Source organism: Tupaia chinensis, unplaced genomic scaffold (assembly GCF_000334495.1).
Source record: "Tupaia chinensis unplaced genomic scaffold, TupChi_1.0 Scaffold000074_1, whole genome shotgun sequence".
Lineage (NCBI taxonomy): Eukaryota > Metazoa > Chordata > Mammalia > Scandentia > Tupaiidae > Tupaia > Tupaia belangeri.
Window position 1 is genome coordinate 7,451,314 of NW_006159534.1, and position 12,801 is coordinate 7,464,114.

The 12,801-nt window shown below is 39.3% G+C and overlaps 1 protein-coding gene across 1 annotated transcript in view; it reads left to right on the plus strand.

Moving 5' to 3' along the window:
- Positions 1–12,801, plus strand: part of FMN2 (formin 2) — a 407,588-nt gene that overhangs the window by 121,509 nt on the left and 273,278 nt on the right. The window contains 2 exon segments of the mRNA XM_027767852.1: positions 1,865–2,012; positions 10,430–10,485. Of these exon segments, the coding sequence (XP_027623653.1) occupies positions 1,865–2,012; positions 10,430–10,485 (204 nt within the window).

The window sequence follows — 12,801 nt, forward strand, 5'->3', positions numbered from 1 at the left end:
AGAGAGAGACATAGAGACAGAAAGCGAGAAATCACCCCCCAGGGGGGATGGTCACGCCGCAATCCCTTCTCCTCCATTCTCCTCTCGGGATCTTGGGCACGCACGCACACGTGCCTGGCATGAGTTTTAAGCCACCGGGTCCGGGACACAAACCACGGTTGACTACGTCGGAGTCCAGCGACATAGCCATTACGCTAACTGCTGGTTCCCCCCTTTATGTTCTCTTCTAAGAGTTCTATGTCTTATGTTTTCATCTTTGATCTCTTTTGAATTAATTTTTTTATATGTAGTTTAGGAACTTACTGTGTTAATGAAAGTATACCTCAAATAAAATTTTGTCAAATACATAGGTATTTACTAAATACATTAATATACACAAGAGTCCAGAAAAACCCTCTTCATAAGTCAGAACATGTCACAGCATGTCCATCTTGCTACCTGGGTCTACCTGACCACACCTTGTGAGAAACTTTTATATGATAAAGATGTGAAAGAGGAAGAGTTTTGTCTAATTATTCGCAACAGGCAAGGAGACATCCACCTAAACTAGCAGCTGGAATAGCTCTGCCAGAGTATCATGCCTTGGCACCATTTCTTGCTTGAGCCTTATCCTTCAGATGTTTTATTCAATTCACTTAAATTGAATTTTTCCGGTGTCTCTAATGAAAGCTAATGTCTAACACTCTTTATGCTAATTAAATAAGTAATTTATTTCACAGATGAAAAGCTATTTCTGATATTTAGTTTGCCAAATAGCAAAGCCTCTGATGTTGATGAACATATGAAAACTGAAAGAGAGAGGAATAACTGGTATACTTTGCCAGGTCTGAAATGCTGCCCTAGCTGATCTTGGGAATCTGGACTTTCAGTGCCAATGGCCCTAAACATAAAGTTTAAGCTAATTGATCTATACATTGTATCTTACTGTTGGTACTATTATTTTATGAATTTCTTAATTTATCAAATAAATTACAAAAGTAGCAATATCTGTCCAGTTTTTGACTTATTTAACTTATAGCTCAACTCAGTGATTACAGTGTGGTTTTTGTTTTAGTTTATACTTCTGCCATATTCTTTTCTTTGTTTTGTTTGATTTTGATCAAAAGGTTTTAGGAAAATATACCTGAGCAAAGAAAATGCCGTAAAGAGAATGTAGGGCATACATGTTTTGAGTGTCTGCATCCTAAAGTGGTGAAATATTTTGTTATTCTGAAATCCTAATGAGCCATTTTCTATGGCTCACAACAGCCTCCTTTGTAAGCTTTGGTTTGTCTCCTGGATTTGGGTGTGGTTACTAGCCTTCTCATTCTGTCCCTTTTCTGTTGGGTTGCAACTGGTAAGGTCTTTCTTTGCCAGAAAATCACTCTTCAATTCTTTTGTTCTTGGCAGGTTCATTTACTTTTTCATGGTTTCTCTCCCAAATAGTTTCCAACCTGGATCCAAGATAAATAGGTTTCCTTGGCCTTTTGGTGTTCCATGGCACCTTAGTACAGTCTGTCCTTTAGCTTTGCCACAAGTTGTAAACAATTTTTAAAGGGACATTAAATGATTTAGAGATGCTAGTTCAGAGAATTATCAGATTGAATGGATTGTCTGGTCTTATATTTCCCTCTAGTCCTACATAGCATCTTTCTCTCCAAAGAAAGATTTTATTACCGGAAAAAAAAAGTTGAGACTGGTATGGTTACAAACATGAAATGCCTGCAAGGGAATGTGTTATGAATCTATAGGGAGTAGCATAAACTACTGTTTTAATGTTTTGTATATAGGTAAATTGATGACATGATTTTGCAATATTTCAGTTAGGGCTTTTTGTGATCGAATTAATAGCACTTACATTTTTTTTTAAAATTTTTACATATAGCAAGATCAACTTTATACTTGGGCTGCAGTTAGTCAACCCACCCACTCGCTGGATTACACAGAAGGGCAGTTTCCCAGGAGAGTCCCATCTGCGTGGTCACCATCTAAACCTCTCGATGAAGAACACAAGCCCAAGGATGCTGAAACAGGTAGGCCATGAGACAGTGACTCTTCTCAAAGTGTGTAACATAATGAATGTATTTTTGCAGTTCTTACTGGATACTGAGTCTGCATATCTCTTCTAAGTATGTGTTAGAGTATAATCTGAAGATAACCCAGTTAAAATCACTGGGAAGCCTATTAAATCAAAGATTCTCATGCCCCGGTTTCCAGACTGCTGAGTTAGAATTTCTACTCACTCACCGCTTTCTTTGTGTTTTTCTTAATTCTTTTCTTTACTTTCAGAGATAACTGGAAGAGAAAAGAATGTAAGTTTTATTAAATCTCATTTTTAAAGTAACTTAAAAGAAATTGAACAGCATTCAGCTGTAATCTTTCTTTTTCTTAAACATTTCTTTTTTTTGCTTTGTTCCTTTTGTTGTCTTAAAGCTTTTTGTGTTGGGGCCAGCAGGTGGTGTGGTCATTAAAGTATTGGACTCCCATGGATGACCGCAGTTCGAGTCCCAGACCTGGTGACTTGAAATCACAACCGAGCACGTGTACATGTGTACCTAAAATCCTAGGAGGAGAATGGAGAAGGGATTGCGGCATGACCATCCCCTGCCCCTACCCCTGCTCCCAGGAGTGATTTCTCACTTTTTCTCTCACGGTCTCTCTTTCTCTCCCTAACAAGTGTTTTTTGGTGTTATTTTTTGAGAAGATAGCATGAGATTAACATGAACTTTATTTGGAGGAGTTCTTTGGGATAATGATCTTCACGTCCAGCTTTAGGAAAACACTTTATATTTGCGACATAGCATTAAGAATTATGTTTGTATAATAAACTTTTGTTTCGTCCCTTGTTTTTTCTTCATTTTGATATTATAAATTACCAACGTTCTCTTGGTGCATTGAGTAGGAATAAACGAGAAATAAACAGAAGAACATCATTTCATTGCTATTCACAGATCTCTCTCTATCTCTCACCAGATTTTCCTAAATGGTAGGATAGGTGTTAGAGTTAAGCATTTTGACTTTTTTTTTTTTTTTTCTCATTGGCTCATAGAGGAAAAAATAGTCATTAGAAACTTAATTTGGACCTGTAGTGGAAGAGTACAATATACGAGCACTATATAAGAGCCTCGGCCACTTACTGGTTTTGTAATCTCAGGTAAATTTCCTAGCGAGTATATTTAGTTTCCTGATCTGTAAATCGGTGATGAGTGTAGTATCTACTGCTTATGGCTATTTCGAGGATTATATGAGTTTGTGTAAAGCATTAGAAAGCAGAATGCAGTGAGTGGCTGGCTCAGTGAAAGAGTTTACTATTATTATTATTATTTTATCATTATTTCATGCCATTATCATCTTCATGAATTCCCTTTAAAGCCAACAATGACCAACACTGTCAAAGCTTTTATTCTAGCACCTGCCTGAAGTTCTGCAAAGGTAACCTGATCTCTTGTTTTTATCCCTGTCTCTGGAGGGATGTGTTTACTTCTTTCTTCTTTCCACCAAGGCATGGCACAGGGCCGACACATGACACTGCAAGATCTTTTTTTAATGTCCAGTCATTTTGAGGTACTGCTGAGTATTCACTAGGTGGGCTGTATTTCCCAAAATAAACAACAGTGAGAAAAAGAGCTCACCAAATGTTCTGTGTAGGAATCTGAGTTGATCCTAAGGTTTACGCATCAAGAGCAGTTGATCTAGAGCCATGGTTGGTCCTTACAGCCAAGATCATCAGAGAAGAGATGCTCTCACGTCATCACACCTGAAAATAAAGGAAGCAAGTGAAAGTATGCATTTTTTACTTTTTAGAAGAAAAAAGGCACAACTTGAAAGTGTTGATCCCATTATATACAATGTTCTGTTTATGTTAGAAGTTATTTTTAATTCAAAACACCCAGGTGTAAATATAGTAGAGTTAAGAGTGAATCACATTGATTGAGACTTTTTTTTTAAGAGAGATTTTTGTTATAGGGTATGTGTACTCGCTGGAGAGACAGAGAGACAGAGAGAAAGAGCGAAATCCCCCTCCCCGCCCCCAGGGAGTATGGCCACGCCACGATTCCTTCTCCTTCATTCTCCTTTTAGGATTTTGGGCATACACACATGCACCTGGCGTCCTGTGGTTCAGGGCTTGAGCCATGATCAACTGTGTGGGAGTCCAGCGAGATAAACATTACGCCATCTGTTGGTCCCTCATTGAAACATTTTTTAAGAGTAGGTCATAGCCTATGTTTCGCATCATTGATTAGGGTGAGAGTGATATTTTCATGTTTTTTCTTCCCTACTGTATTTTTCTCAACTCTTTTTTTTTTTTTTTTTTTTTTTTTTGTTTTTTTGGTTTTACTTTTTTTTTTTTTTTTTTTTTGAGAGATTTTCCTATAGGACATGTGTGCTCACTAGAGAGACACAGAGAGAGAGAGGCAAAAAAGACAGAAAGTGAGAAATCCGTCCCCCCTCAGGAGTATGGCCATGCCACAAGTCCCTATCTTCCCTTCTCCTCTCAAGATTTGGGGCATGCAACACATGCACTTGGTGTGAGTTTCAAGTCACTGGGTCCAGGACTCAAACTGAAGTTGGCCAGTTGGGGTCCAGCCCTGTGCCACCTGCTGGCCCTCTTTTTCTCACTCTTTAAATGGAACATTTATATCATATTCTAAAATTTTAGTATACTTAAAAAAATTTAAAAACATTTCAGTTATTGGTTATGTATACTAGAGGAACAGTTGACTGAACATTAATTAAGAGTGGTAATCTAAACTTTAGTTTGGTAAAAGATGAGAATTAAAATTAATACTGGGATGTTTGTAACCTAGTTTTTTCTGTATTATTTGGTGTAACTTGCAAAATGCCAGAGCAAGTCATTTTTTAAACCAATAACTTGTCTCCTTTTAAAATATGCATTCTTACAGAGGATGATGGAGGTAAGTTGACAGTAATTTAACTTAGTGACTTGTTTGTTTTTCTCCTGTTGATCTGTTATAAGCACCAACAAGCATACAGCATTCTTTCTACCAAAGTGATCTGATAATGCTTTCTAAAGTTTCCCTGCAATGAGCCCGTGAAGTTTACCGGAAAGTTTTCCCAGGAACAGTCTCGTTCTAGGGGAACCCTACCGCTCTGTCTTCCAATCAGACAATCACTTCTAAGAGCTGGCTGTCTGTGTGGAAGACAAACAATGTCAATATCATAGGAAAACCTTGCATACAGTCTTGTGTTGTTTTCTTTCTCTCTCTCTCTCTTTTTTTTTTTTGGAGAGGTTTTTGCTATAGGGCCGTGCGCTCGCCAGACAGACAGAGACATAGAGACAGAAAGTGAGAAATCACCCCCCAGAGGGGATGGCCATGCCGCACTCCCTTCTTCATTCTCCTCTCAGGATCTTGGACCCGCACGCACATGCACCTGGTGTTAGTTTAAGCCACTGGGTCCGGGACTCGAACCATGGTCTACTACATGGGAGTCCAGCGACATAGCCATTACACCAACTGCTGGTCCCGAGTCTTGTGTTGTTTTCTGTCATTTACAGATTTTGATGATATAATTCTAATGGTAATAAGCTATTTTAGCAGCATGCTTAAATGATGGCTATACGTTATTCTGTCATGACATCATGGCTCAAACCACTACATGCAACTTGTGAGCCCTTTCCACTTTACAGCCGGAGTTCTTTTTGAAGAAGACTTACAAGTCAATTTTTGAAAATTGAGAACTTGTTTTCTGGTTTTAGTTTTGTTTTGCCTTTTTTTTTTTTTTTTAAATTCCAGCTCTTCTTAAAATTGGTTACTAGTTCATATGTCCAGTTAATTCAGATTTGTGGTACTGTTTCTTCTGTCTTTCTCATGTATCTCACTTTAATTTTTCTATAAATCCTTCCATAGAAGAGGGTCTTCTTTCCCTTCATGTACTGATGAAGGAGCGGACCCTTCTTTATATAAATGGGAAGTCTGGTACCTCTTTTCACCAGGGAGTTGCAGAAGGACCACAGATGTCTGTGAATCCTTTGTTCCCATTCTGCCTCTCTAGGCAGTTGGGATTTGTCCACAGATAGTCCTAGGGTGTTAAAACTGCCCCTCGGAGTCTGAGAAAGCCTCCCGGTGGTTAACACTGCCTGGAAAGGGAATTAGATTGTAATGTGCTCCCAATGTACTCACACACTTACCCCCGATAGTTCTTCTTTCTTGAGTCCCATGACATCCTGTGTATATCTATCTGTTATATTTATAATTATAATTATCTATCTGTTGTAATTAAAAAAAAAAATTGACAGAGGGCTTGTATGCTCACCAGAGGAAGACAGCCAGAGAAGGGAAGAAAGCATCCCCAGTGCGGTGTGGTCCCACTGCAATCCCTTCTCTTCTATCTCTCTTTCTTGTTGAAATTTTGGGCATACCATGTTTTCCAGGTCCCTGGAGCCAGGATCTGAATTGTGTGGTTAGTTACAAGGGAACCAGCTCCCTAACCATGAGGCTACAGGGCCAGCCCTATTGATTGTAATTTTTATCTATCTATCATCTATCTATATCTATCTATCTACTTATCTATCTTTATTATTATTATTATTTTTAAAATCTGCTATAGGGCACATGCACTCCCCATAGAGATACAGAGAGACAGAGACACAGAGAGAAAGTGAAAAAGCAAGTTGCCAGGTCTGAGACTCAAACTGTGATTGGCCATGTGGGGGTCCAGTGCCTTAACCACCATGCCACCTGCTGGTCCCTATCTAGACATATTTTCCAGCAATTCCAGACCATTTGGCACATAGTATATATTTAAACGTTTGAGTAAATAAATGGAGATCTTTTGTTGGAAAAGTTCTAAGTAGATAAAATGTCTACTTAGCACATACATGCAAGATTTAAAGGAGAGTTTTGTGTGTGTGCTAAAATGGCTTATAGACCATTTAGGGATGCAATGCCAAATTGCAAAGGTCATTCAGTAGATTTACAGAAACTCAGAGATTCTGTATGCTGTAATGCAAATGCACTACCATCAGATAGTTAAGTCGAATTTTCAAATTTATGAAGAATAGAACCAGGGGGTGTAGATGTGAATACAAACTTGATTGTTCTTATTTCATCTGTGGAAGTACAAGTTACCTTCTTTCCTTTGGAAATGTAAAAGGCCAAGAGAACAAATACAAGACTGATTTTAGAAAGCCAATCCAGGCACTGAAAATCCTGGAAGAAAATATACAGAACGAGATTTTGTAGAATCATGGCAGAAATTTTTATTTTTTGAAGTGTTTGCCATGGGGTGCATGTGCTTGCTGAAGAACGATAGAGAGAGGCAGTGAGAGGGAAAGTGAGGAATCGTCTGCCAGGTAGGGGAGGGGGGTGGCCATGCCACAGTCCCTTCTTCTTCATTCTCCTCTTGGGATTCTAGGCATGAATGCACATGCACCTGGTGCGAGTTTCAAGCTACCAGGCCTAGGACTTGAACCGTCATTGGCCATGTGGGAGTCCAGCACCTTAACCACTATCCCATTTGCTAGTCCACAGCAGAAAGATTTTTATGCAGAAATCTGAAAAAAGAAGCCGTGTTTATGTGCTGGCTGAACGAGTTGTAATCCACCTCTGTTTCAAAAAGATTTTAATTTATAAATATCTAAGGTATGCAAAATGATTGCAAAGGGGAATAGATCAAAATAAAAGAAATTTTAGGATGAAACTGAGATAAGCTAGCATATTGAAATATGTCTCAGATGAACCTGCAGTTTTAAAGATAATTGACAGCTCAGTCAGTAGCATGGCAGACTATGGAACTGGAAGTCCCTTGTTCTGCCCAGCTGTCCTGAAATACACTAGGCAGTGCATGCATGCCCAGGATCCTGGCAGGCTGAAGGACTGGACTTGATGGGATTATGGCATGACTGAGCCATGTGCAGTGTGCTTCTCTGTCTGTCTCTAGTGCATGCACACATGCTCTATCATGATTAAAATAAATAAATAATAAAAAGGTAATTCAAACTGTGTCTCTCAGGTTCAAAGCAGAAAAGATGATGTGAACAATTTTATACCATCTTTTGTGTCCATGAAATTGAAAATTACAGTTGCTCAGGGAAGTACAATTTTTCTAGCCTCTAATATACAAAAGAAATGTTTAATGGTTGCCAAGAAGAGAAGTTCTGCGTGCTGTAATGTAAATACACTACCATCAGCTTATTTCTACATTTTGTCCAAATGTTCAATCATGGTACCAGATTTTGCCCACATGGTCAATTATGATAATGTAGAAATCCTATTATGGACTAGGGACCAGCTGATAGCATAATGGTTGCTTTGCTGGACTCCCATGCAGTCGACCATGGTTGGAGTCCTGGACTTAGTGGTTTAAAACTCATGTCAGGCATGTGTGCGTGCATGTCCAAAATTCTAAGAGGAGAATGGAGGAGAAGGGATTGTGGTATGGCCATCCCCCCTGGGGGGGGATTTCTCGCTTTCTGTCTCTCTGGTAAGTGCATGCACCTTATAGAAAAATTCTTGCTTTTAAAAAAAAATTCTGGGCCCAGCCGTTTCGGTAATGGCTATGTCGCTGGACTCCCATGTAGTTGATTGCGGTTCAAGTCCTGGACCTAGTGGCTCAAACTGACACCAGGCATGTGTGGGTGCATGCCCCAGATCCCGAGAGGAGAATGGAGGAGAAGGGATTGTGGTATGGCCATCCCCCCTGGGAGGGGTGATTTCTCGCTTTTTTGTCTGTCTCTGTCTTTCTGGCGAGCGCATGTGCCCTATAGCAAAAGCCTCTAAAAAAATAAATTCTATAGTGGACCAAGGAGAGTTCATAATGTTCTATTTCTCAGAGCTCCTCACTTAGTCAAGGGAAAAACATTTTAGAGAAGATCAATTGTGTCTCCTACAGATACTTCTCCATTTTATATGTGTGTACGTGTATGTGCACACACATGTATTTGTATATGTAAATGTGTTTTTATTGGCCTGCATTTTCTCCTTAGCTAACTAACGCCTGGGGTGGATATGTTATCTTTTTTGGCAATGAGGGGCAGATGCATACTATTGAATAATCAAATAAACAGAACATAGGATTGATCTCATTTGGGAAACTTTTAAGTGTTTAACTCCATCTTTATTTGTAGAAGGACATGGTACATCAGAACTAAAGCATCTACAGTTTATTAGGCAGCCAATTATATGTCATGCTATCTAAATGAAGCATAATGAATTCTCTTTCAATTAAATTGATCAAATTGAAATAAAATAGGTTTTCTGACTCTAATCCAAAGAGTACTGGGGATACCTGAAGGCCTTTTTATTTTTATAATTATATCTTTAAATTTACATATAAGCTTCACTTAGAAGAAAATGCCCTGAAGTTGGGGGTGGGGGGGCTTTCTGTACTTAGTTATTCCTTAGGATTTACTTATTTATTTTGCTATAGGTTATGTGCACTCACCAGAGAGAAAGAGAGACTGACAAACAGAAGAAGAAGGAGTGAGAAATTACCCCCCAGGTGGCGTGGACACACTGCAATCCCTTTTCCTCCATTCGCATCTTGGTACTTTGGGCATATACACACACATGTGCTTGTTGTATTTTCCAAGTCACTGGATGTGGGACTTGAACTGAGCAGTTGACCATGTGTGATATGGCTGCCTTAATCATCACAGCCCCTTAGGTTTTTTTTTCCCCCAGCAAGGTGAATTTGCAGTCTTGTAGAATCTCAAAAGACAAGAAGATAAAAGGAATCCCTGTGACTCAGTGCCTCTTGGGTGCAGTGTTGATTATCTCTTGTTGAAATTAGAAGGTAATTTGTCAACAGGTAGATAAGGTTTTTGATATCCCAACCTTCAAGATTGATGAGGTGGCTTTTATTATATATGGTGCAGACTTTAGCTCAATGAATAATAAGTAAAAGTCTTGCAGAGACTTCTTAGCACACTATAGAAATGAATAATCAAGGGGCCAGCAGATGGCGTAATGGTTACATCGCTGAACTCCCAGATCTGGTGGCTTAAAACTCACCCTGGGCATATGTGTATGTGTGCCCAAAATCCCAAGAGAAGAATGGAGGAGAAAGGATTCTGGTGTGGCCTTCCCCTCGAGGAGTGATTTCTCACTTTCTGTCCACTCTGTCTCTGTCTTTCTGGTGAGTGCATGTGTCCTATAGGAAACATCTCTCTCTTAAAAAAAAAAAAAAAAAAAGAAATGAACAATTGAGAAAAAGAATTATGGTTGATGTGTAAGGAAGAGCATAGGATTCTTCCAATTTTTAGAAACAACTATTTTAGAAACAACTATGACAGGACTACTCTTCATTATATGTCCTATATAAAAACCAAAAAGTAGTCATGGACTCATAATCCAGTAAGATAATTGGAAGAGTGACTGGCTATTTTTGGTATTTATGATATATTTCAGTAAAAGTTTTGCTTTCTCACTGAGGAAATGGGTAAATTTATTCTCTAAGGTATTGCTTTTGTGCTTCCTTTCCAATCCAGAATCTCAAGCTGCTGTTTCGGAAACTGCAGAAAAACGTTCAGATGATGTCCAGCAGGTAAGAAGAGCTTGTTAGGATGTCAAGTCTTCATCTCGCTCATGTGTCTTAAAAGTAGACAGACTATGATTTATTTTCCCTTCTGAGCAGTTGGTAAGGATGCCCTTGTTTCCCTCAGCCTATGGGGGAATGTAGTCCGGCAGAAGAGGGATGTTTTCTTCTATTTATATCTTGCAAAGAAAATCAGCCTTGAAGTGGAACTGAGTACAGACCTTTCTGAAGCTGAAGCTGCTTCTGTCTATATCCAGTCAAAGAGATGGGCCTGGCACCAGGTGGCTCCTGCAGGAAAGAATGGTCACCCCAGGAGAATCTGTGCTGAGATGCGCCTGATCAAATAGTTTCATGAATATGATCTTTAAAGAAAATCTGTCAGAGCTTTTCTAACTCAAATATGATTCTTAAGTTGCTTGGGTAGATGAGACATTAGTTGGAGTCTGTTTAATGTGTGTGGAACTTTCTGTTACTAAAGAAACCAAATTTTGTATCTCTTTTCTTGTACCAAATGGATTTACTATTAAAAAAAATTGCAACAAAGAAAACATCTACATGAAATAGGAATTGTGGCTAGCAATTGCTCTTTTGGGTATAATACCATTTAAAAAATGTATTTATACTTTTGCCCAACTATGTTTTTGAGAATAACATGGTGTTATACATCAGCAGTAAGATGTGTTCTATCCTGCTGAGTGTGTTCTAGTAGAAAACAAGGAGACTCATACCTGGGTTCTACATTCAGGTCTGTTTCTGGTTAGTGTGTGATAACACAGATTGTCTGGACCTTGGTGTTCTCTGTAAAATTAAAGATGTGGTGACCTTTGAGAACTCTTTTTTAAGTATAAAATGACTTCTTAAAGGGAAGCCCTGCATCCTATATGAAAGATGTGCTCCCCCTGGAGGATAGACAGGGGAATAACATGGGCTGAGAACTTGTAGTCCAGTGGTGCTTTCAAAAATAGATATATTGGGGGAACCAGTAGTTAGCGTAATGGCTATGTCGCTGGACTCCCACGTAGTCGACCGCGGTTCGTGTCCCGGACCCGATGGCTTAAAACTCATGCTGGGTGTGTGTGGTGCGTGCCCAAGATCCCGAGAGGAGAATGGAGGAGAAGGGATTGAGAGGAGAATGGAGGAGAAGGGATTGCGGCGTGACCATCCCCCCTGGGGGGGTGGTTTCTCACTTTCTGTCTCTCTGTCTCTCTCTGTCTGTCTGGCGAGCACACGCGCCCTATAGCGAAAACCTCTCAAAAAAAAATAGATATATTGGCTATTATTTTAAGGATAAAACTATTCTTCAGGATAGTAACGTAAAAAATAAGTTCTCCAGATTATTTTGTCAGATCAGAGACCTATAATAATCTGGGCACTTTGAAGAGGCACAGTAGACTTAGTTGATGCTTATTTATTAACTGCAATGATTAGGTGCCCGTGAAGAGAGATGAAAATATTTAAATAGTAAAGTCAGCACTAAGAAAAATTGTGTTCTCAAAGTAGCCTCTCATTATTTTTCAGTTTTACTTCCCTTGGAGACATGACTAAATTGTGATCGAGAAGAATATATTCAAATTTTTAAAATTCTTATGTTTCGGAAATATTATGACTGAATTTTTGTTCTATATGGTAATGCTAGAGAGAACATAAATAAGATTATCCTATAATACCGTCAATGGGGGCCAGTAAATAGCGTAGCAATTACGTAGCTGCACTCCCACATGGCCAACAGCAGTTGGAGTCTCAGACCTGGTGGCTTGAAACTCACGCTGGGTGCGTGTGTGCGTGCCCAAGATCCTAGGAGGAGAATGGAGGAGAAGGGATTGCAGTGTGGCCATCCCCACCCCCCCTAGGGAGTGGGTAATTTGTCACTTTCCCTTTCAATGTGTCTTTCTGTCTGTCTGTCTCTCTCTGGTAAGCACGTGTGCCTTAAGGAAAAAACTAAAAAAAACAGACCATCAATGATAAAACATATACAACATTGCTTTACATATTAAAATGATAGTTACAATAGTTCAAGATATATGTTCATGTATTTAAAAGTATAGAATATCTTTATTTTTCTTGAGCTATGCACCATGGTAAAATACATTGTGGTTAGAAAAAAAAATGAATAGATGGGGCCAGCAGCTGGTGTGGTGGTTAAGGTACTGGACTCCCACATGGCCAATCATGGTTCGAGTCCTGGACTCAGTGACTTGAAGCTAACGCTGGCAGGTGTGCATGTGTGTGTTACTAAAATGCCAGGAGGAGAATGGAAGAGAAGGGGTTGTGGCATGGCCACCTGAGGGGGGGGGTGATCTCTTACCTTCTCTCTCACTGTTTCTC